Source organism: Pelophylax lessonae (genome assembly GCF_965119305.1).
Source record: "Pelophylax lessonae genome assembly, chromosome: 7".
NCBI lineage: Eukaryota > Metazoa > Chordata > Amphibia > Anura > Ranidae > Pelophylax > Pelophylax lessonae.
This window is the reverse complement of record NC_138774.1, coordinates 299,940,325-299,967,044: the sequence shown is the minus strand read 5'-3', so window position 1 is coordinate 299,967,044 and position 26,720 is coordinate 299,940,325. Positions and strand designations below refer to the sequence as shown.

General features: G+C 49.9%; 1 protein-coding gene across 1 annotated transcript in view; it reads right to left on the bottom strand.

The window, feature by feature from the left end:
* The window catches only part of DLG3 (discs large MAGUK scaffold protein 3), a 235,071-nt gene that overhangs the window by 194,834 nt on the left and 13,517 nt on the right, over positions 1–26,720 (bottom strand). Inside the window, exon 4 of the mRNA XM_082263113.1 lies at positions 25,683–25,823. Coding sequence (XP_082119239.1) covers positions 25,683–25,823 — 141 coding nt within the window. The remainder of the gene's footprint in view (positions 1–25,682; positions 25,824–26,720) is intronic.

Below are 26,720 nucleotides of genomic sequence, written 5' to 3'. Positions count from 1 at the left end.
GATCCCCGAAATAGATGTGACCCCCCCCTCTCCAGTATAGATGTGACCCCCCCCGTATAGATGTGATCCCAGATATAGATGTGATCCCAGATATAGATGTGACCCCCCGGTATAGATGTGATCCCCGAAATAGATGTGACCCCCCCCTCTCCAGTATAGATGTGACCCCCCCCCCCCGGTATAGATGTGACCCCCCGGTATAGATGTGATCGCAGATATAGATGTGACCCCCCCGGTATAGATGTGATCCCCGAAATAGATGTGACCCCCCCGGTATAGATGTGATCCCCGAAATAGATGTGACCCCCTCCCGGCATAGATGTGACCCCCTCCCGGCATAGATGTGACCCCCTCCCGGCATAGATGTGACCCCCTCCCGGCATAGATGTGACCCCCTCCTGGCATAGATGTGACCCCCTCCTGGCATAGATGTGACCCCCTCCTGGCATAGATGTGACCCCCTCCCGGCATAGATGTGACCCCCTCCTGGCATAGATGTGACCCCCTCCTGGCATAGATGTGACCCCCTCCTGGCATAGATGTGACCCCCTCCTGGCATAGATGTGACCCCCTCCTGGCATAGATGTGACCCCCCTCCCGGCATAGATGTGACCCCCCTCCCGGCATAGATGTGACCCCCCTCCCGGCATAGATGTGACCCCCTCCCGGCATAGATGTGACCCCCTCCCGGCATAGATGTGACCCCCTCCTGGCATAGATGTGACCCCCTCCTGGCATAGATGTGACCCCCTCCTGGCATAGATGTGACCCCCTCCTGGCATAGATGTGACCCCCTCCTGGCATAGATGTGACCCCCTCCCGGCATAGATGTGACCCTCCGGTATAGCTGGGACCTCCGGTATAGATGTGAGCCCCCCGTGGTATAGATGTGACCTCCGATATAGATGTGACCCCCCCTCCCGGTATAGATGTGACCCCCCTCCCGGTATAGATGTGGCCCCTCCTGGTATAGATGTGGCCCCTCCTGGTATAGATGTGGCCCCTCCCGGTATAGATGTGGCCCCTCTGGTATAGATGTGATTCTCCGGTATAGATGTGGCCCCTACCGGTATAGATGTGATTCTCCGGTATAGATGTGACCCCCTCCCGGCATAGATGTGACCCCTCCGGTTTAGATGTGACCTCCGATATAGATGTGATCCCCCTCCCGGTATAGATGTGACCCCCCCTCCCGGTATAGATGTGACCCCCCCTCCCGGTATAGATGTGACCCCCCCTCCCGGTATAGATGTGACCCCCCCTCCCGGTATAGATGTGACCCCCCCTCCCGGTATAGATGTGGCCCCTCCCGGTATAGATGTGACCCCCCTCCCGGCATAGATGTGACCCCCCTCCCGGCATAGATGTGACCCCCCTCCCGGCATAGATGTGACCCCCTCCCGGCATAGATGTGACCCCTCCGGTTTAGATGTGACCTCCGATATAGATGTGACCCCCCTCCCGGTATAGATGTGACCCCCCTCCCGGTATAGATGTGACCCCCCTCCCGGTATAGATGTGACCCCCCTCCCGGTATAGATGTGACCCCCCCTCCCGGTATAGATGTGGCCCCTCTGGTATAGATGTGACCCCCCTCCCGGCATAGATGTGACCCCCCCTCCCGGCATAGATGTGACCCCCCCTCCCGGCATAGATGTGACCCCCCCTCCCGGCATAGATGTGACCCCCCCCTCCCGGCATAGATGTGACCCCCCTCCCGGCATAGATGTGACCCCCTCCGGTATAGATGTGAGCCCCCCGTGGTATAGATGTGACCTCCGATATAGATGTGACCCCCCTCCCGGTATAGATGTGGCCCCCTCCCGGCATAGATGTGACCCCCTCCCGGCATAGATGTGACCCCCTCCCTGCATAGATGTGGCCCCCTCCCGGCATAGATGTGACCCCCTCCCGGCATAGATGTGACCCCCTCCGGGTATAGCTGGGACCTCTGGTATAGATGTGACCCCCCCGTGGTATAGATGTGACCCCCCTCCCGGTATAGATGTGACCCCCCCTCCCGGTATAGATGTGACCCCCCTCCCGGTATAGATGTGACCCCCCTCCCGGTATAGATGTGACCCCCCTCCCGGTATAGATGTGGCCCCTCCCGGTATAGATGTGGCCCCTCTGGTATAGATGTGATTCTCCGGTATAGATGTGACACCCCCCCCCCCCGGTATAGATGTGATCCCTGGTATAGATGTGACCCCCCCCGGTATAGATGTGATCCCCGATGTAGATGTGACCCCCCCCTTCCGGTATAGATGTGACACCCCCCCCGGTATAGATGTGATCCCTGGTATAGATGTGACCCCCCCCGGTATAGATGTGACCCCCCCCGGTATAGATGTGACCCCCCCCAGTATAGATGTGACCCCCCCCAGTATAGATGTGACCCCCCCCCCAGTATAGATGTGACCCCCCCCCCCCCGGTATAGATGTGACCCCCCCGGTATAGATGTGACCCCCCCGGTATAGATGTGACTCCTCCGGTATAGATGTGACCCCCCCCCCCGGTATAGATGTGGTCTCCGGTATAGATGTGACCCCCCCCCGGTATAGATGTGACTCCCCCGGTATAGATGTGACCCCCCCGGTATAGATGTGACCCCCCCGGTATAGATGTGACCCCCCCGGTATAGATGTGACCCCCCCGGTATAGATGTGACTCCTCCGGTATAGATGTGACTCCTCCAGTATAGATGTGATCCCCGATATAGATGTGACTCCCCCCCCCCCCCCCCCCTCTGGTATAGATGTGACCCCCTCTGGTATAGATGTGACCCCCCCGCCGGTATAGATGTGACTCCTCCAGTATAGGTGTGACTCCTCCAGTATAGATGTGACTCCCCCGGTATAGATGTGACCCCCCCCCCCGGTATAGATGTGACTCCTCCGGTATAGATGTGACTCCCCCGGTATAGATGTGACCCCCCCCCCCCCCGGTATAGATGTGACTCCTCCAGTATAGATGTGCCCCCTCCGGTATAGATGTGATCCCCGATATAGATGTGACCCCCCCCCTGGATAGATGTGACCCCCCCCCCTGGATAGATGTGACCCCCTCTGGTATAGATGTGACCCCCCCCCCCCTGGATAGATGTGACCCCCTCTGGTATAGATGTGACCCCCCCTGCCCCCCTGGATAGATGTGACCCCCCCCCTGGATAGATGTGACCCCCCCCCTGGATAGATGTGACCCCCCCCCGGTATAGATGTGACCCACCGCCCCCCGGTATAGATATGACCCCCCCCCGGTATAGATGTGACCCCCCCCCCGGTATAGATGTGGTCTCTGATATAGATGTGACCCCCCCTCCTGTATAGATGTGACCCTTCCCCCTCCCCCCCCCGGTATAGATGTGACCCCCCCCGGTATAGATGTGACCCTTCCCCCCCCCCCCCCCGGTATAGATATGTGACCCCCCCCCCCCGGTATAGATGTGGCCCCCCCCGGTATAGGTGTGATCCCTGCTATAGATGTGACCCCCCCGGTATAGATGTGACCCTTCCCCCCCCCCCCCCGGTATAGATGTGACCCTTCCCCCCCCCCCCCCCCGGTATAGATGTGACTCTTCCCCCCCCCCCCCCCCCCCCGGTATAGATGTGACCCTTCCCCTCCGGTATAGATGTGGCCCCCCCCCCATATAGGTGTGACCCCCCCCCCTCCGTTATAGGTGTGACCCCTCCGGTAAAGGTGTGACCCCCCCCCCCGGTATAGATGTGATCCCTGCTATAGATGTGACCCCCTCCTGTATCGATGTGACCCCCTCCTGTATAGATGTGACCCCCCCCCCCCCCTCGGTATACATGTGACCCCTCCCTCCTGGTATAGATGTGATCCCTGGTATAGATGTGACCTCCGGTATAGATGTGACCCCCCCCCCCATCGGTATAGATGTGACCCCTCCCTCCTGGTATAGATGTGACCCTCCTGGTATAGATGTGATCCCTGCTATAGGTGTGACCTCCGGTATAGATTTGACCCTTCGGGTATAGATGTGACCCCCCCCCGGTATAGATGTGACCCCCCCCGGTATAGATGTGATCCCAGGTATAGATGTGACCTCCGATATAGATGTTACCTCCCCCTCCGGTATAGATGTGACCCTCCGGTATAGATGTGACCCCCCCCCCTCCGGTATAGATGTGATCCCTGCTATAGATGTGACCTCCGATATAGATGTGACCTCCCCCTCCGGTATAGATGTGACCCTCCGGTATAGATGTGATCCCTGCTATAGATGTTACCTCCGATATAGATGTGACCTCCCCCTCCGGTATAGATGTGATCCCCGGTATAAATGTGACCCCCCCCGGTATAGGTGTGACCCCCCCGGTATAGATGTGATCCCTGCTATAGATGTGACCTCCGATATAGATGTGACCTCCCCCTCCGATATAGATGTGACCTCCCCCTCCGATATAGATGTGACCCTCCGGTATAGATGTGACCTCCCCCTCCAGGATAGATGTGTCCCTTCGGGTATAGATATGACCCCCCCCCTCCGGTATAGATGTGACCTCCCCCTCCGGTATAGATGTGACCTCCCCCTCCGGTATAGATGTGACCCTTCGGGTATAGATGTGACCTCCCTCTCCGGTATAGATGTGACCCCCCGGTATAGATGTGACCCTTCGGGTATAGATGTGACCCCCCCCCGGTATAGATGTGATCCCCGATTTATAGGTGTGACCCCCCCCCCGGTATAGATGTGACCCCCCCCCCGTTATAGATGTGGTCTCCGGTATAGATGTGAACCCCCCCTCCGGTATAGATGCGACCCCTCCGGTATAGATGCGACCCCTCCGGTATAGATGCGACCCCTCCGGTATAGATGTGACCCCTCCCTCCAGGCCTGGGATTCCTCCAGCTGTCCACCTGCGTTACCAGAATACTCTAGTTCCATTGTGGTGGCCCCTCTGTGTCCTCAGGCCTGGGATCCCTCCAGCTGTCCACCTGCGTTACCAGAATACTCTAGATCCATTGTGGTGGCCCCTCTGTGTCCTCAGGCCTGGGATCCCTCCAGCTGTCCACTTGCGTTACCAGAATACTCTAGTTCTAGTGTGGTGGCCCCTCAGTGTCCTCAGGCCTGGGATCCCTCCAGCTGTCCACTTGCGTTACCAGAATACTCTAGTTCCAGTGTGGTGGTCCCTCTGTGTCCTCAGGCCTGGGATTCCGCCAGCTGTCCACCTGCATTACCAGAATACTCTAGTTCTAGTGTGGTGGCCCCTCAGTGTCCTCAGGCCTGGGATCCCTCCAGCTGTTCACCTTCGTTACCAGAATACTCTAGTTCTAGTTTGGTGGCCCCTCTGTGTCCTCAGGCCTGGGATCCCTCCAGCTGTTCACCTTCGTTACCAGAATACTCTAGTTCTAGTGTGGTGGCCCCTCAGTGTCCTCAGGCCTGGGATCCCTCCAGCTGTCCACCTGCGTTACCAGAATACTCTAGTTCCAGTGTGGTGGTCCCTCTGTGTCCTCAGGCCTGGGATTCCGCCAGCTGTCCACCTGCATTACCAGAATACTCTAGTTCTAGTTTGGTGGCCCCTCAGTGTCCTCAGGCCTGGGATCCCTCCAGCTGTCCACCTGGGTTACCAGAGCTACCCTGGACTTCAGATAGATGGTCAGACTTCTCGATAGAACCCAAGGAACATTGCTGGGAGGAGTCCATGTTTGTGCAGCTTTCATTATTGTGCGGTGCAGGCATGCTTTTCACCATCCTGACTCTTTGGCATTAATGGTTCTACTTTGCACCTGTTTAGTACATGTGACAGTTTCTCCCTGTCTGATCATTCGGCCTATTATCTTTACTGCTACAAGCAGGCACGGCCTACAGGGGGGTGACAACTCTGCTCAGAATTCAGGAGCAGTGCAGTATTGTTGCCGCCTCATCCCAGGAAGCTGCAATGGGTCTCCTCCATCACTGGCAGGATCAACGGGTATTATTATTATTACCTTTTTATTATGTGAGGTGCTGGGAGTGAAACAGACCTTAAATTATCAAACGTTTCAATCGGCTTCACTCGCCGCCCACTTTATTAGGTCCACCTTCTAGTAGCGGGTTGGACCCCCTTTTGCCTTCATTCTTGGTGGCAGAGATACAACAAGGTGTTGGAAACTTTCCTCAGAGATTTTCCTCCATAGTGACATGATGGCATCACGCAGTTGCTGCAGATTTGTCGGCTGCACATCCATGATGCCAATCTCCCGTTCCACCACATCCCAAAGGCGCTCTATTGGATGAGATGTGGTGAGTGTGGAGGCCATTGGAGGACAGTGACCTCATTGTCATGGTGGAGAAACCAGTGGTGAGATGATTGGAGCTTTGTGACATGGTGCATTATCCTGCTGGAAGGAGCCATCAGAAGATGGGGACACTGTAATCATAAAGGGATGGACATGGTCAGCAACAATACTCAGGTAGGCCGTGGGGTTTATACCACTAAAGGGGCCCAAAGTGTGCCAAAAAAAACCCACACCATTACACCCCCTCCACCAGCCTGAACCGTTACCCCCCCCCTCCTCCTCCACACCATTACACAACCAGCAGCCTGAACTGTTTATGCCCCCCCTCCTCCCCCTCATCATTACACCACAATCACTACCCTTAACTGTTTGAGTTTCTGTTGTCTTTCTATCATCTGGAACCAGTCTGCCCATTCTTCTCTGACCTCAACAAGGCATTTTCCTCCACACAACTGCCGCCCACTGGATATTTTCTCTTTTTCCCACCATTCTCTGTAATCCCGAGAGATCCCAGAAATCCTCAGACCGGCCCGTCTGCCACCAACACCCGTGCCACGTTCAAAGTCACTTCAATCCCCTTTCTTCCCCATTCTGATGCTCAGCAAGTCGTCTTCACCACATCTAGATGCCTAAATGCATTGAGTTTCTGCCATGTGATTGGCTGATTAGCAATGTGTTACCAAGCAACTGAATGGGTGTACCTAATACAGTGGCTGGTGAGTGTATATGGGGGTCTCTGCTTCCCTGATACCCCCCGGTACTTATCGGGGGGGGGTCGCCGTTCCTCTCTCACACACCAAGCCGGTGTAATCAGATATCTCGTCTCCGTTCGATGCTCGGCTCATTACCATGATGGGACGCACATGGCACAATTGCTGCTAATTGTGAGGCAAATTACAAGCGTTTTATAGTCAGCGCCCGGCAAGATATCGCAGAGCACCGAAATCCTCCACAGAGATCATTGCTACAAACAGGATGTAGAGAAAATTACCACAAAAAATCTACCCCCCCCCCCCGCAGCTCCTCTCTTTATTAATATCTGAGGAACGCACATTGGATAATCAGCTCATGCCGGCGCCTCCAGGAGTTCTCCACGGCTGCAGATTTTTTGGGGGTTCGGTAAAACATTTCCATTTTTGCAAATATTACTGAAGAAGCGGAATGAACAGATGGGAGGAATTAGGAGGCTGAAAATTCTCCGTTTGCTGCTTTTTTTATTTTTATTTTTTTTTGCTTCTTTTTAAAAAAAAAAAAAGCCCCATTCTGGGCAGAAATTCTTACTTTAAGAAATCACCCCCTCCCCCCACCCCCCTCATACCCATTCTGTTCGTCTTTTTCCTCCCTTACTTTATGCAGCAAGTTTTTCTGTCCGGAGTCCCCCCATTCAGGTCCCACGCTACCAATGATCCAGCGCTGTGATGTAACCCCTCCCCCAGATCGCTGGTCCCTACCCATCCCCTTCTGATGACATCATCCTCTTCTGGATCCTGAGAGAACCCCACTGCAGCCCATCCAATAGGAAGGGGCTATGTCAGACAGGCACTGGTTGGGCCGTCATGTAACGGTAGTTACAGGTAAGTAAAAAGGACTTTTAGGGCTCAGTCATGCTTTCAGTTGTGGTGGGTAAAACCGCAGCTCAGTCGTGGAGTTTTATCACCCGCTTCTGATGACATCATCCTCTTCTGGATCCTGAGAGAACCCCTCTGCAGCCCATCCAATAGGAAGTGGCTATCTAAAACCGACAGAGGTTGGACCATCATGTGACGGTGGCTACAGGTAAGGTAAAAAGGACTTTTAGGGCCCTGTCACACTATCCGTTGTGGGGGGTAAAACCACAGCTCAGTCGTGGGACTGATTGTTATCCTCTTCTGGATCCTGAGAGAACCCCTCTACAGCCCATCCAATAGGAAGTGGCTATGTCAGACAGGCACAGATTGGGCCATCATGTGACCATGGCTACAGATAAGTAAAACTGACTTTTAGGGCTCAGTCACACTATCCGTTGTGGGGTGGTAAAACCGTAGCTCAGCCGTGGAGTTTTATCACTCACTTTTCGGGTTTTATCAACCGTTTCTGATGACCTCATCCTCTTCTGGATCCTGAGAGAACCCCTCTGCAGCCCATCCAATAGGAAGAGCCCATGTCAGGCAGGCACTTGGGGTTGAGCCATCATGTGACCATGGCTACAGGTAAGTTTTAAAAAGGACTTTCTCATACATCCTCTGACAGTCGCCGCCCACTCATACAGTCTTCACTACTGGGTATTGGTCTTATCTACAGGAGTAAGCTAGGCATAAGATTTTGTGAGAAAACATTCACAAAACCTTTGTATAGACACACCTACAGGGGGCCGTCCCTCTGATCCAATACCCCCAGCTAACAGCATTCCCATATCAGTTTGTCTTTGCCTAGCATAGGAATAGGCTGGCTTTTCCCTGGCTGGGGCTGCAGTCTCAGCCTTTTTACTTCTTCTTAGAAGTGGCCCCCAGACTGGCCTCTCCGGTCCTGGTACACGGACATCATGCAACTGGTTGTCGAGCCTCCCTGGCGGCTCCCACTACGAGACGATCTTCTGTCTCTGGGGCCGATCTTCCATCCTGCTTTACAGTCGCTGGCTTTGACGGCGTGGCTGTTGAAAGCCAGGTCTTGAGAGACAGAGGTCTCTCGTCGGCGGTCATTCCTACCTTACTCAAGGCTAGGAATGCCTCGTCCGGTAAGATTTATTATCCTACCTGGAAGGCTTATTTCGCCTGGTGTGAATCCCAGGGGTTCCATCCCCGCTCCTTTTCGGGGGCGAGGGTGTTGGCCTTCCTGCAATCTGGTGTGGACCAGCGTCTTGCGCTGACCACTATGAAGGGTCCGCTATCTGCGCTGGCCGTTCTTTTTCAACGCCCTCTGGCGTCGAATTCCTTGATCCACACTTTCATTCAAGGGGTGCGTCATCTGGCTCCCCCAGGAGGGCACCCTTGCCCCCTTGGGACCTGAATTTTGGTTTTGTCCGTTTTGCAACGTCCTCCCTTGGAGAACATCCGGGAGATTCCTCTGCCTGCGCTGTCACGGGAAGTCGCCTTTCTGGTGGCGGTCACATCTGCTCGCAGAGTGTCGGAGTTGGCGGCCCTGTCTTGCCGCTCTCCCTATCTGGTTGTTCATAGGGACAAAGTGGTCTTGCTACCTCATCAGTACTTTCTTCCGAAAGTGGTTTCGGATTTTCATCTCAACAAGGACCATGTCCTGCCTTCGCTGTGTGCGAATCCTAAGCATCCTAAGGAGTTTGCCTTGCATTCCTTGGATGCAGTCCGGGTGATCAGGGTTTACCTGTCGTCTACTGAATCCTTCAGAAAGTCGGATTCTCTTTTTGTCCTTCCTGAGGGACCTCGGAAGGGTATGGCTGCGTCTGCGGCAACCATTTCAAGATGGATCAGACAGATGATTGTCCAGGCCTATTCAATTAGGGAACAGGTACCGCCCTTCCCTGTCAAGGCGCACTCTACCAGAGCGGTGAGTGCGTCTTGGGCCTTCCGCCATCAGGCGTCCGGTGTCCCAGGTGTGCAAAGCGGCGACCTGGTCGTCCGTGCACACCTTTACTAAATTTTACAAACGTGATGTTCTGGAATCGGCAGATGCCTTCTTTTGGTCGCAAAGTTCTGAGTGCGGCAGTGCCTTAGGGGAGACATGGCGGTTTTTAGCCTGTGTCCTCCTGTTGGGGTTTTTTCCCCTTGGTTATTTTGCTTTCCTGGGTTTGTTCGCTCCTGTTGAGCTTTCCTGTTACCCAGAGTTTACCTTTCTGGTTCAGATACGGTTCTTTTATCTGACCTGGGTGCTACGTTGCCTTTTTGACGATTACGTCCCACCCCTTACATCTACACTGCTTTGGGACATCCCAGTAGTGAAGACTGTATGAGTGGGCGGCGACTGTCAAGAGGACGTAAGAGAAAATATAATTTTTGTAAGAACTTACCGCTCTGACAGTCGCCGCCCCCCACCTCTCTTTTTTGGGGTTCACGGATCTCTATACTGCTTGCTACCAAACTGATTTGGGAATGCTGCTAGCTGGGGGTATTGGATCAGAGGGACGGCCCCCTGTAGGTGTGTCCTATATAAAGGTTTTGTGAATGTTTTCTAACAAAATCTTATGCCTAGCTTACTCCTGTGGATAAGACCAATACCCAGTAGTGAAGACTGTATGAGTGGGCGGCGACTGTCAGAGGATGTAAGAGTCCTTTTTAACATACCTGTAGCCATGGTCACATGATGGATCAACCCCAAGTTCCTGCCTGACATGGGCTCTTCCTATTGGATGGGCTGCAGAGGGGTTCTCTCAGGATCCAGAAGAGGATGAGGTCATCAGAAACGGTTGATAAAACCCCCAAAAGTGAGTGATAAAACTCCATGGCTGAGCTACGGTTTTACCACCCCACAATGGATAGTGCGACTGAGCCCTAAAAGTCAGTTTTACTTACCTGTAGCCATTGTCTCATGATGGCCCAATCTGTGTCTGTCTGACACAGCCACTTCCTATTGGAGGGGCTGCAGAGGGGTGCTCTCAGGATTCAGAAGAGGATAACCTAATCAGAAGTGGGTGATAAAACCCCAGAAGTGGGTGATAAAACCCGACGACTCAGCTGTGGTTTGTATCCCCCACAACTGCTAGCGTGATTGAACCCTAAAAGTCCTTTTTACCTTACCTGTAGCCACCGTCACATGATGGTCCAACCTCTGTCTGTTTTAGATAGCCACTTCCTATTGGATGGGCTGCAGAGGGGTTCTCTCAGGATCCAAGAGAAATAATAAATACATTTTTACGGTAAGTTCTTAAAAAAATTCTATTTTTAGGGCTCAGTCACACTAGCAGTTGTGTGGTGGTAAAACCGCGGCTCAGTCGTGGAGTTTTATCACCCACTTTTGGGGTTTTATCAACAGTTTCTGATGACATCATCCTCTTCTGGATCCTGAGGGAACCCCTCTGCAGCCCATCCAATAGGAAGAGCCCATGTCAGGCAGGCACTTGGGGTTGGGCCATCATGTGACCATGGCTACAGGTAAGTAAAAAGGACTTTTAGGGCTCAGTCATGCTAGCAGTTGCGGGGGTAGTAAAACCACGGCTAAGTCGTGGGATTTTATCACCCACTTCTTATCTTATCTTATCCTTTTCTGGATCCTAAGAGGACCCCTCTGCAGCCCATCCAATAGGAAGTGGCTATGTCAGACAGGCACAGGTTGGGCCATCTTGTGACCATGGCTACAGATAAGTAAAAAGGACTTTTAGCGCTCAGTCACACTAGCAGTTGCGGGGTGCTAAAACCACAGCTCAGTCGTGGGATTTTACCACCCCGCTACTGCTAGTTTGTTTGAGCCCTAAAAGTCCTTTCTACTTACCTGTAGCCACCGTCACATGATGATCCGACCCCCCCCCCCCCCCCCCCACGTGCCTGCCTGAAATGGGCTCTTCCTATTGGATGGGCTGCAGTAGGGGCCTCTCAGGCTCCAGAAGTGGAAGACATCATCAGATGTGGGTGGTAAAACCCCACGACTGAGTCGCCTTTTTAGCACCTCGCAACTTCTAGTGTGATTGAGCCCTTTAAAGTCCTTTTTACTTACCTGTAGCCATGGTCACATGATGTTTCATGCCTCATAGTGCCTGCCTGACGTGGACATTTCCTATTGGATGGGCTGCAGTGGGGTCTTCTCAGGATCCAGAAGTGAATGACGTCATCAGGAGTGGGTGGTAAAACCCCATGATTGAGCCATAGTTTTACCACCCCCCAAAATCACTCCCACCATTAGCTGCAGAGGCAGCAGCCAGGGGTTTACACATGTGGCTGCAATGCTTCGCGGTCAGGGTAGTAACCAATACCCAGGGAGGAGGGAGCGGCTTCATTGGAAGTGACCAGCAGTGACCCAAAGCTAGTCACATGACTGCAATCACATTCCAGGGATAAGAGGATTTCTACCATTTCCCTGTAAAATTTTCTGAGATTGTTCGGAGGCTTCTCTGCGCACGTTTAATGTTCTACTTATTGAGCGCACGTCCGCCATTAGAAGGCGACCAGTAAGTGAAGGGCTGAACATCTGAGCCCTGTATTGATATTTAGGCTTTTATCCTGGCAATAGGAGGAGCACCAGATGTCCCTACTGTCATCCCTCCTGGGACAATGAGAGCGGTGGGGGGGATGGGGTCCCAGTCTGTTAGATGACCTCAGAGCCGCACCTTCAGACATTTTATATATAAAACCCATAGAAGGAAGCGCGGTCTGTGCAACCACTGCCCGTACCGTGACCCATGAGGAAGAATCATGTGAAGTGAATATTATTATATAGGATGTATATAGAGCCGACAGTTTACTCCGTGCTTCACAACTTCAGGGTAGCCAGGACAAATACAATACAAATCCGAGGGTCCCGCTCATTACAATGTAAAGTAGTGAGTGTACAGCTTGTATAACAGTGTAAATTTACTGTCCCCTCAAAATAACTCAACACACAGCCATTAATGTCTAAACCGCTGGCAACAAAAGTCAGTACACCCCTAAGTGACAATCTCCAAATTGGGTCCAATTCGCCATTTTCCCTCCCCGATGTCATGTGACTCGTTAGTGTTACAAGGTCTCAGGTGTGAATGGGGAGCAGGTGTGTTAAATCTGGTGTTATCGCTCTCACTCTCTCATACTGGTCACTGGAAGTTCAACATGGCGCCTCATGGCAAAGAACTCTCTGAGGATCTGAAAAAAAAGAATTGTTGCTCTACATAAAGATGGCCTAGGCCAGTGATGGCAAACCTTGGCACCCCAGATGTTTTGGAACTACATTTCCCATGATGCTCAATTACACTGCAGAATGCATGAGTATCATAGGAAATGTAGTTCCAAAACATCTGGGGTGCCAAGGTTCGCCATCACTGGCCTAGGCTATAAGAAGATTGCCAAGACCCAGAAACTGAGCTGCAGCACGGTGGCCAAGACCATACAGTGGTTTAACAGGACAGGTTCCACTCAGAACAGGCCTCACCATGGTCCACCAAAGAAGTTGGGTGCCGTGCTCAGCGTCATATCCAGAGGTTGTCTTTGGGAAATAGACGTATGAGTGCTGCCAGCATTGCTGCAGAGGTTGAAGGGGTGGGGGGTCAGCCTGTCAGTGCTCAGACCATACGCCGCACACTGCATCAAATTGGTCTGCATGGCTGTCATCCCAGAAGGAAACCTCTTCCAAAGATGATACTCAAAAAATCCCGCAAACAGTTTGCTGAAGACAATCAGACTAAGGACATGGATTACTGGAACCATCTCCTGTGGTCTGAGGAGACCAAGATAAACTTATTTGGTGTCAGATGGTGTCAGGCGTGTGTGGGGGCAACCAGGTGAGGAGTACAAAGACAAGTGTGTCTTCCTACAGTCATGCATGGTGGTGGGGGTGTCATGGTCTGGGGCTGCATGAGTGCTGCCGTCACTGGGGAGCTACAGATCATTGAGGGAACCATGAATGCCAACATGTACTGTGACATACTGAAGCAGAGCATGATCCCCTCCCTTCAGAGACTGGGGGGCAGGGCAGTATTCCAACATAACGACCCCAAACACCTCCAAGATGACCACTGCCTTGCTAAAGAAGCTGAGGGTAAAGGTGATGGACTGGCCAAGCGTCTCCAGACCTAAACCCTATTGAGCATCTGTGGGGATCCTCAAACAGAAGGTGGAGGAGGGGAAGGTCTCTAACATCCACCAGCTCTGTGATGTCATCATGGAGGAGGGGAAGAGGACTCCAGTGACAACCTGTGAAGCTCTGGTGATCTCCATGCCCAAGAGGGTTAAGGCAGTGCTGGAAAATAATGGCGGCCACACAAAATATTGACACTTTGGGCCCAATTTGGAGATTGTCACTTAGGGGTGTACTGACTTTTGTTGCCAGCGGTTTAGACATTAATGGCTGTGTGTTGAGTTATTTTGAGGGGACAGTAAATTTACACTGTTATACAAGCTGTACACTCACTACTTTACATTGTAGCAAAGTGTCATTTCTTCAGTGTTGTCACATGGGAGGGGTGTACTTACTTTTGTGAGATGCTGTGTGTGTATGTATGTGTATATGTATGTATGTATGTATGTATGTATGTATGTATGTGTGTATGTATGTGTGTGTGTGTATATATATATATAATCCATGTAACTGGAATATACAGCTACACACATAACCATACATTCTATAATATACGATATTTTCAGTGATTCTTCCATGGATTGACGTTGCAGTCATTACAATCAGAGGCACTTTCCCAGCAAATTGCGCAAATCATCACTTGATGATGAAAACGTCCCTTCTTACATTCACATGGATACTATACACTCACCGGCCACTTTATTAAGCACACCTGTTCAATTGCTTGGTAATACAAATTGCTAATCAGCCAATCACGTGGCAGCAACTCCATGCATTTAGGCATCTAGACGTGGTGAGGACGACTTGCTGAAGTTCAAACCGAGCATCAGAATGGGGAAGAAAGGGAGATTGAAGTGACTGTGAACGTGGCATGGTTGTTGGTGGCAGACGCGCTGGTCTGAGTATTTCTGGGATCTCTCAGGATTACAGAGAATGATGGGGAAAAGAGAAAATATCCAGTGAGCGGCAGTTGTGTGGAGGAAAATGCCTTGTTGAGGTCAGAGGAGAATGGGCGGACTGGTTCCAGATGATAGAAAGACAACAGAAACTGAAATAACCACTCGTTACACCCAAGGTATGCAGAATACCATCTCTGAACACACCACACAGCCAACCTTGAAGCAGATGGGTCCAGTAGAAGACCTCACTGGGTGCCATTCAGGAAACTGAGACTACAATTGGCACAGGATCACCAAAATTGGAGAATAGAAGATTGGAATAATGTTGCCTGGTCTGATGAGTCTGGATTTCCGCTGCGACATTCAGATAGTAGAGTCAGAATTTGGCGCATGGATCCATCCAACCTTGTATCAATGGTTCAGGCTGGTGGTGGCGGTGTAATGGTGGGGGGATCTTGGCACACTCTGGGCCCCTTTAGTACCAATTGAGCATGGTTTACACCCATCGGCCTACCTGAGTATTGTTGCTGACCATGTCCATCCCTTTATGACTACAGTGTCCCCATCTTCTGATGGCTCCTCCCAGCAGGATAATGCACCATGTCACAAAGCTCCAATCATCTCACCACTGGTTTCTTCACCATGACAATGAGGTCACTGTCCTCCAATGGCCTCCACACTCACCAGATCAGGTCACTGTCCTCCAATGGCCTCCACACTCACCAGATCAGGTCACTGTCCTCCAATGGCCTCCACACTCACCACATCTCATTCAATAGAGCACCTTTGGGATGTGGTGGAACAGGAGATTGGCATCATGGATGAGCAACCGACAAATCTGCAGCAACTGTGTGATGCTATCATGTCACTATGGAATAAAATCTCTGAGGAAAGTTCTATACAGTCAGGTCCATAAATATTGGGACATGGACACAATTCTGATCTTTTTGGCTCTATACACCACCACAATGGATTTGAAATGAAACAAACAAGATTTGCTTTACCTGCAGACTTTCAGCTTTAATTTGAGGGCATTTACATCCAAATCAGGTGAACGGTGTGGAAATTACAACAATTTGTATATGCCCCTCCCACTTTTTAAGGGACCAAAAGTAATGGGACAGATTAACAATCATAAATCAAACTTTCACTTTTTAATACTTGGTTGCAAATCCTTTGCAGTAAATTACAGCCTGAAGTCTGGAACGCATAGACATCACCAGACGCTGGGTTTCATCCCTGGTGATGCTCTGCCAGGCCTCTACTGCAACTGTCTTCAGTTCCTGCTTGTTCTTGGGGCATTTTCCCTTCAGTTTTGTCTTCAGCAAGTGAAATGCATGCTCAATCCGATTCAGGTCAGGGGATTGACTTGGCCATTGCATAACATTCCACTTCTTTCCCTTAAAAAAACTCTTTGGTTGCTTTCGCAGTATGCTTCGGGTCATTGTCCATCTGCACTGTGAAGCGCCGTCCAATGAGTTCTGAAGCATTTGGCTGAATATGAGCAGATAATATTCCCGAAACACTTCAGAATTCATCCTGCTGCTTCTGTCAGCAGTCACATCATCAATAAATACAAGAGAACCAGTTCCATTGGCAGCCATACATGCCCACGCCATGACACTACCACCACCATGCTTCACTGATGAGGTGGTATGCTTTGGATCATGAGCAGTTCCTTTCCTTCTCCATGCTCTTCTCTTCCCATCACTCTGCTACAAGTTGATCTTGGTCTCATCTGTCCATAGGATGTTCCAGGACTGTGAAGGCTTTTTTAGATGTTGTTTGGCAAACTCTAATCTGGCCTTCCTGTTTTTGAGGCTCACCAATGGTTTACATCTTGTGGTGAACCCTCTGTATTCACTCTGGTGAAGTCTTCTCTTGATTGTTGACTTTGACACACATACACCTACCTCCTGGAGAGTGTTCTGGATCTGACACACATACACCTACCTCCTGGAGAGTGTTCCTGATCTGACACACATACACCTACCTCCTGGAGAGTGATCTTCATCTGACACACATACACCTACCTCCTGGAGAGTGATCTTGATCTGACACACATACACCTACCTCCTGGAGAGTGATCTTGATCTGACACACATACACCTACCTCCTGGAGAGTGTTCTAGATCTGGCACACATACACCTACCTCCTGGAGAGTGATCTTCATCTGACACACATACACCTACCTCCTGGAGAGTGTTCTTGATCTGGCACACATACACCTACCTCCTGGAGAGTGTTCTTGATCTGGCACACATACACCTACCTCCTGGAGAGTGTTCTAGATCTGGCACACATACACCTACCTCCTGGAGAGTGTTCTAGATCTGGCATACATACACCTACCTCCTGGAGAGTGTTCTTGATCTGACACACATACACCTACCTCCTGGAGAGTGTTCTAGATCTGGCACACATACACCTACCTCCTGGAGAGTGTTCTTGATCTGGCACACATACACCTACCTCCTGGAGAGTGTTCTTGATCTGGCACACATACACCTACCTCCTGGAGAGTGTTCTTGATCTGACACACATACACCTACCTCCTGGAGAGTGTTCTTGATCTGGCACACATACACCTACCTCCTGGAGAGTGTTCTTGATCTGACACACATACACCTACCTCCTGGAGAGTGTTCTTGATCTGACACACATACACCTACCTCCTGGAGAGTGTTCTAGATCTGGCACACATACACCTACCTCCTGGAGAGTGATCTTCATCTGACACACATACACCTACCTCCTGGAGAGTGTTCTTGATCTGACACACATACACCTACCTCCTGGAGAGTGTTCTTGATCTGGCACACATACACCTACCTCCTGGAGAGTGTTCTTGATCTGACACACATACACCTACCTCCTGGAGAGTGTTCTTGATCTGACACACATACACCTACCTCCTGGAGAGTGTTCTAGATCTGGCACACATACACCTACCTCCTGGAGAGTGATCTTCATCTGACACACATACACCTACCTCCTGGAGAGTGATCTTCATCTGACACACATACACCTACCTCCTGGAGAGTGTTCTTGATCTGGCACACATACACCTACCTCCTGGAGAGTGTTCTTGATCTGGCACACATACACCTACCTCCTGGAGAGTGTTCTAGATCTGGCACACATACACCTACCTCCTGGAGAGTGTTCTAGATCTGGCACACATACACCTACCTCCTGGAGAGTGTTCTTGATCTGACACACATACACCTACCTCCTGGAGAGTGTTCTAGATCTGGCACACATACACCTACCTCCTGGAGAGTGTTCTTGATCTGGCACACATACACCTACCTCCTGGAGAGTGTTCTTGATCTGGCACACATACACCTACCTCCTGGAGAGTGTTCTTGATCTGACACACATACACCTACCTCCTGGAGAGTGTTCTTGATCTGGCACACATACACCTACCTCCTGGAGAGTGTTCTTGATCTGACACACATACACCTACCTCCTGGAGAGTGTTCTTGATCTGACACACATACACCTACCTCCTGGAGAGTGTTCTAGATCTGGCACACATACACCTACCTCCTGGAGAGTGATCTTCATCTGACACACATACACCTACCTCCTGGAGAGTGTTCTTGATCTGACACACATACACCTACCTCCTGGAGAGTGTTCTTGATCTGGCACACATACACCTACCTCCTGGAGAGTGTTCTTGATCTGACACACATACACCTACCTCCTGGAGAGTGTTCTTGATCTGACACACATACACCTACCTCCTGGAGAGTGTTCTAGATCTGGCACACATACACCTACCTCCTGGAGAGTGATCTTCATCTGACACACATACACCTACCTCCTGGAGAGTGATCTTCATCTGACACACATACACCTACCTCCTGGAGAGTGTTCTTGATCTGGCACACATACACCTACCTCCTGGAGAGTGTTCTTGATCTGGCACACATACACCTACCTCCTGGAGAGTGTTCTAGATCTGGCACACATACACCTACCTCCTGGAGAGTGTTCTAGATCTGGCACACATACACCTACCTCCTGGAGAGTGTTCTTGATCTGACACACATACACCTACCTCCTGGAGAGTGTTCTAGATCTGGCACACATACACCTACCTCCTGGAGAGTGTTCTAGATCTGGCACACATACACCTACCTCCTGGAGAGTGTTCTTGATCTGGCACACATACACCTACCTCCTGGAGAGTGTTCTTGATCTGACACACATACACCTACCTCCTGGAGAGTGTTCTAGATCTGGCACACATACACCTACCTCCTGGAGAGTGTTCTAGATCTGGCACACATACACCTACCTCCTGGAGAGTGTTCTTGATCTGACACACATACACCTACCTCCTGGAGAGTGATCTTGATCTGACACACGTACACCTACCTCCTGGAGAGTGATCCTGATCTGACACACGTACACCTACCTCCTGGAGAGTGATCCTGATCTGACACACGTACACCTACCTCCTGGAGAGTGTTCTTGATCTGACACACGTACACCTACCTCCTGGAGAGTGTTCTTGATCTGGCCAACTGTTGTGAAGGGTGTTTTCTTCACCAGGGAAAGAATTCTTCGGTCATCCACCACAGTTGTTTTCCATGGTCTTTTGGTGTTGCTGAGCTCACCGGTGCGTTCTTTCTTTTTAAGGATGTTCCAAACAGTTGATTTGGCCACACCTAATGTTTTTGCTATCTCTCTGATGGGTTTGTTTTGTTTTTTTCAACCTAATGATGGCTTGCTTCACTGATAGTGACAGCTTTTTGGATCTCCTATTGAAAGTTGACAGCAACCGATTCCAAATGCAAATAGCGCACTTGAAATGAACTCTGGACCTTTTATCTGCTCCTTGTAAATGGGATAATGAGGGAATAACACACACCTTGCCATGGAACAGCTGAGCAGCCAATTGTCCCATTACTTTTGGTCCCTTAAAAAGTGGGAGGCACATATACAAACTGTTGTAATTCCTACACTGTTCACCTGATTTGGATGTAAATACCCTCAAATTAAAGCTGAAAGTCTGCAGTTAAAGCACATCTTGTTTGTTTCATTTCAAATCCATTGTGGTTGTGTATAGAGCCAAAAAGATTAGAATTGTGTCCATGTCCCAATATTTATGGACCTGACTGTATATATGACTGTTAATATGGAGTTGCTTACCCTTTCCTGACTACTAATATGGAGTCTACCTTTCATGGCCATTAACATTGAGTTGTCCCCACCATGACCAGTTTAATGGAGTTGTTTTCCCTTCAATGCCATTATTATTGAGTAGTCCCCACTATGAATATTCATATGAAGTTGTCTATCCTTCATGGCTACCAATAAGGAGTTTTCCACCCTTCATGGCTACTAATATGGAGTGGTCTACCCTTCATGGCTACCGATATGGAGCTGTCTACCCTTCATTGCCTGCCATTATTTTTGAGGAGTCCCTACCATGACTGTTAATATGGAGTTGTCCACCCTTCATGGCCATTAACATTGGGTCGTCCCCACCATGACCAGTTCAATGGAGTTGTTTACCCTTCAATGCCATTACTATGGAGTGTTCTACCCTTCATGGCCATTCTTACTGAGTAGTCTCCACCATGACTGTTCATATGGAGTTGCCTACCCATATCTCCATATCATTAGCTATGCATATATATATATATATATATATATATATATTGCAGAATGTTCCGTCTCTGTCCAGAGTTCGGAAACTCTGTAGATCCCATCAGTCTGATCTGTTGATCACCGATGTGATTGCAGAGATGGGGGCGACTGCTTGCAGTTTTAGGATAAGTACAAATTGTTAAGTCTTTCGGAGGATGAATGACCTAATAATTCCCCGTTCCTATATACGGATCTGCAGAGACACAATTTTCCCTAATCCCTCTTATTTTCTTATTTTGAAGAAGTACAAGTCATCCTGCCCTTCTCCGCGCAAACTAATTATAGCCAGAGAGGAGGAGCATGCTGGCCCAGCTGTGCAAAATATAGAGTGACAATGGGAAGACACCGAGCTATCGGACAGATACGACTCAGGAGAACGGGACATAACAGAATCCTTGTATACAATGTAGCCAGTGAGGAAGATAAACCCTCGAGGGGAAAATCCATGGGGGGGCTGTGATCGGATCGCGGGCCTGGTGTGTGTGAGTGAATGTATACAATGGTGATTGAAGAACCTTTCTAGCTGGTTACACACTGACATTCGATGTGCGCCGTGCGGTCCTAGTTTGCTGTCTGAGTTGAAGTTCCAAAAAATGTTGTATACCGAATGGTGATTTTAAACTTCTGTGCATGTGCACACAGATCAACTCCTGTGGACCACTTTACTTATCTGTGTATGAAAGGTTGTCCGAGTCTAGGAATGTAAAAATTATATATATATAAGTATTCAGGGGTCTGTTCCCAGAGGAGCAAACTGGGGTCACCACTTTAGAAGAAGTCCATCCTCATTCCAGCTTAGAAACTTTTCCCTGTATACACAGAAAATAATTACGGAGTTGGTTGCTAGGACACTGGCTCTGCCTACACCATGACAACCAATGACGCTGTCCAGCTAAGCTACCTGCATCCTAGCAACCAGTGATGCTGTCCGGCCCAGCTGCCTGCATTCTATCAACCAATGATACCGTCTAGCTCAGCTGCCTGCATCCTAGCAACAAATGATGCTATCAGGCCAAGCCGGCTGCATCCTTGAAACCAATTGCACTGTATTGTCCAGCCGACAGAATCCTGACTACCAATGATGCGCAGTCTCACAGCATTTTAAGTTGTTAGGACGTTGGTGGCCAGGCTACAGTATCATTGGTTGCTGTGCAGTGTCCCAGCAACACCAACTAGTGATTATTTGGCCCAGCTGCCTGCATCCTATAAACCAAAGATGCTATCCGGCCCAGCTGCCTGCATCCTAGCAACCAGTGATACTGTCCAGCACAGCTGCCTGCATCCTAGCAACCAGTGATACTGTCCAGCCCAGCTGTCTGCATCTTATCATCCAATGATTCTATCCAGCAGGTGTCTCCATCCTAGCAACCAATGATGTCTGGCCCAGCGACCTGCATCCTAGCAACCAATGACACCATGTGGTCCAGTCTCCAGCATCCTAACAACCAATGATGCACAGTCTCGCAGCATCTTTAGTTGCTCGGATGCTGGTTGCTAAGCCACGGTTACAATGGTTGCTGTGCCAGCGTCCTAGAAACAGCAACCAATGACTCTGGGGCCTGGCTTTCAGCATCCTAGGAACCAATAATGCACAGCCACACAGTGCCTTTAGTTGCTTGGATCCTGGTGGCAGGGCCACTGTGTTATTGGTTGTTGTGCGAGAAAAGGGGGGATAGAGGCAAAAAATTGGTGCATGTGTTGGCATCCACAAGACACGTTATAGCAGGATCACCAGAAACATTCAAGAGCTGGTTTGATCCCAGTTTGGCATCCCCATTACCGTGGCAACCGACTCTTATTATCCACCAAACAAGTAGTGGAAACCTTTAACGGTCGGTACAATCTCCAGTGGGGTCCCAGGTTACCGTGGCTTCCCACCCACAACCCAACAAACAAGAACAATGTTTTTTCTTCTGGTTTGGTGGATTGTGTTGTGGGACACCATGGTAATGGGGATGACCCAGCCTGGTGGGGAGTCTATTTTTGCTCTGGAGGTCTTATGTTGTTTGGGGGGGGGGGCTCTATTTTTGAAAGGGGGATGGTCTATTAATGCTGATTGCTGGGGTATCTATTGTCACTAGAAGATGTACTGTTGCTGTGGGGTCTGTTTTTTACCAGATGGGAATCTACTGTTGTGGGGGGGGGGGAGTATATATTGTTACTGACGGGGGTTCTATTGTTGCTCTGGGGGGTCTTATGTTGTTGGGGGGGGGGGTTCTGTTGTAGAGTGGAGGGTGGTCTATTGATGCTGGTTGATCTATTGTTGTTGGCTGGGGAGTCTATTGTTGCTGTAGGTGGTTCTATCATTGATGACGGGGGTTCATTGTTGCCAAGGGAAGGGGTATTTCTTTTCCTAGGAGGTTTATTGTTCCTGTGAAGGATCTATTGTTGCTGACTACAGAGGATTTATTTTACTGCCTTTCTTGTTGCCAAAGCTTGTTTGGCTGTACTTCTGTGGATCAGGAAGCCTGCTGAAGCCCGCTGTCGGCTGACATCACAGAGGTGGTCCAGACTTGGGGAGGATTGCGACAAAGGAGTCGGGATCCGCCCACATGCCTGGACTGGCACCCGACTCAACCTCTTAGCAAGCTGCTGAGAGGCTGAGCCAGCCGCTCCCACCCCCTCCACAGCCCAACGCTCCACTGAGCGTGGGAAGGGGGGGGCAGAACAGACAGCGATCGGCAGTGTTTGATCACTCAGTTTATAGTGTTAGAGGGCAGCGGAGGACAGATTCACCATCCACCTAGGTAAGTATGATTCCAAAAAAAAATTAATTCCAGTACTTTTCTCAAAAAATTCCATACAAATGACCTAACCCCTGTAAAATGATACCTGGTTCTTTATTCTCAAAAAGGGGTGGTGCTGGGAGGTTTGTATGGGGGGGCGGGGTGGTGACTCTGGAGAGGGGAAGTACCTGCACAGCGCATCCAGAAAGTATTCACAGCGCTTCACTTTTTCCACATTTTATGTTACAGCTTTATTCCAAAATGGATTAAATTCATTATTTTCCTCAAAATTCTACAAACCCCTCCCCCATAATGACAACGTGAGAGAAGTTTGTTTGAAATCTTTGCAAATTTATTAAAAATAAAAATAAAAAAAGGAAACCATCCCATGTACATAAGTATTCACACCCTTTGCTCAATACTTTGGTGAAGCTCCTTTAGCACCAATTCCAGCCTCCAGTATTTCTGAGTATGATGCTACAAGCTTGGCACTCCTATTTTTGGGCAGTTTCTCCCATTCTTCTTTGCAGGACCTCTCAAGCTCCATCAGGTTGGATGGGGGAGGGTCGGTGCACAGCCATTTTCAGATCTCTCCAGAGATGTTCAATCGGGTTCAAGTCTGGGCTCTGGCTGGGCCACTCAAGGACATTCACAGAGTTGTCCCGTAGTCACTCCTTTGTTATCTTGGCTGTGTGCTTAGGGTCGTTGTCCTGTTGGAAGATGAACCTTCACCCCAGTCTGAGGTCCAGAGTGCTCTGGAGAAGGTTTTCATCAAGGATGTCTCTGTACATTGCTGCATTCATCTTTCCCTCCATCCTGACTAGTCTCCCAGTTCCTGCCACTGAAAAACATCCCCATAGTATGATGCTGCCACCACCATGCTTCACAGTAGGGATGGTATTGGTCAGGTGATGAGCAGTGCCTGGTTTCCTCCAGACATGACGCTTACTATTCAGGCCAAAGAGTTCAATCTTTGTTTCATCAGAGCAGAGAATTTTGTTTCTCATGGTCTGAGAGTCCTTCAGGTGCCTTTTGGTAAACTCCAGGTGGGCTGTCATGTTCCTTTTTACTGAGGTGTGGCTTCCGTCTGGCCACACCCATACAGGCCTGATTGGTGGAGTGCTGCAGAGATGGTTGTTCTTCTGGAAGGTTCTCCTCTCTCCATAGAGAAATGCTGGAGCTCTGTCAGAGTGACCATCGGGTTCTTGGTCACCTCCCTGACTAAGGCCCCCCCTCCCCCGATCGCTCAGTTTGGCCGGGCGGCCGCTCTAGGAAGAGTCCTGGTGGTTCCAAACTTCTTCCATTTACAGATGATGGAGGCCACTGTGCTCATTGGGACCTTCAATGCTGCAGAAATGTTTCTGTACCCTTCCCCCGATCTGTGCCTCCATACAATCCTGTCTCCGAGGTCTACAGACAATTCCTTGGACTTCATGGCTTGGTTTGTGCTCTGACACGCACTGTTATCTGTGGGACCTTATATAGACAGGTGTGTGCCTTTCCAAATCATGTCCAATCACCTGAATTTACCACAGGTGGAATCCAATCAAGCTGCAGAAACATCTCAAGGATGATCAGTGGAAACAGGAGGCACCTGAGCTCAATTCTGAGTGTCATGGCAAAGGGTGTGAATACTTATGTACATGGCAAAGGGTGTGAATACTTATGTACATGGCAAAGGGTGTGAATACTTATGTACATGGGATTTTTTTCCTTTTTTATTTGCAATAAATTTGCAAAGATTTCAAACAAACTTCTCTCACGTTGTCATTATGGGGGAGGGGTTTGTAGAATGTTGAGGAAAATAATGAATGAATCCATGTTGGAATAAGGCTGTAACATAAAATGTGGAAGAAGTGAAGCGCTGTGAATACTTTCCGGATGCTCTGTATTTTCTGTTAAAAAACAAAAACAAACCCCTGAGCAGATGGATGGATGGATGGAAGTGCTGGGTTCTATGTGCACCTTTTATAACAGGGATTCCCAAACTATGGCCCCCAAGCTGTTCAGGAACTACAACTCCCATCATGCCTAGTCATGTCTGTGGAGTTTTGCAATGCCTCATGGGATGTGTATTTCCGTAACAGCTGGAGGGCCGTAGTTTTAGGATCCCTGCCCTATAACAATGATGGAGAACCCTGGCACCCCAGATGTTTTGGAACTACATTTCCCATGATGCTCCCCTGCACAGCAGAGTGCATGAGTATCATGGGCATTGTAGTCCCAAAACATCTGGGGTGCCAAGTTGGCCATCACTGCCCTATAAGAAGAAAAGGCTAACGAGGACAATAATTGTATCTACAAGACCACTTTATACAATGTATCCGATATACAGCCACAGCGGTCAGTCACGGGTTCAACGGGATCTAAACCCGATCTGTAAAATTCAATCGAAGCTTTACCATTTTCATGTCATTGCAGAAGTTGTTTTCAATGTCTGTAAAAGATTTGGGGAGGAACCAGTAAGGAATGGAAGAATGTGATCTGACCTTTGGAAGGGTGGTGTGCGCCGGGTTCAGCCATGTCTGTACCGTCTCCTTCTCTTCCGTCATCCTCATGGTCACACAGACACACTGGGGCCCCGCCGGCTCCCTCCTTATTTCATCACCCGTCTCCGATTCCTCAATTGTCTGGAAAGAGAGATGAAGCCAAAAAAGAAAATGTTTTACACAAAATCCAAACACAACAGTTTGGAAATCAGCTAATATAGAAAAAGTACCTCATTCAATCTACAAGGGCCCCGGGCCCCTGACTGCTACGTGGCAACGCTTTGTAAATAAGGAATGAGCTAAAGGTTTAATATGTGCTCTATTAGAATAATAATGTTCCACTTTCCTGATATAATGGGGAGCCTCAAGTGTGGCCCCTGACACCACCAAAGGGCCACATATAATATTCAGGAGACTGGAGACACTTGACATGAGACTGTCAGAGCGCACCGCTATTACAGACCCTTTACACATCAATGCTGCCATATTTTTGTTCCGCCTCGGCCCTTTTTTTAAAGTTACTATTAACAATTTCGCCAGGGCCGGGATAAGGGGTGGGCAGGAGGGGAGGCTGCCCTGGGCACTGTGGTATCCTGTGAGGTGGGTGGCACCATAAGGAGATTGAGAGGGGGAATTTGGGGGGCAGTAGGGGGTAAGAACTGTTCTAGGAGGGCAAATTTGGGGAGATGTGCTAGGAGTGGTGATTTGGGAGGATTTGTTTTGGGGGGGGGGAGGTGGAGGAAGAGGATTTGTGCTATATAGTAATAAGGTAGAGGGGACTTTTTTTTTGGGGGGGGGGGGGGATTGGTGCTAGTAGGGATGATTTGGTGGTATTTATGCTAGGATGGAGGATTTGTGCTCGTAGGGGAAACTTGAGGGGTTTGAGATTTTTTTTTTGGGGGGGGGGGGATTTGTGCTGGGGGCATATGGGGAGAAAGAGGATTTGAACTAGGGGGGGTGGGGAGCATAGATTTGTGCTGGGAGGGGAGATATAAGCAGGGGGGCACATAATGCAAATTTTTCTTGGGGGGGGGGGCG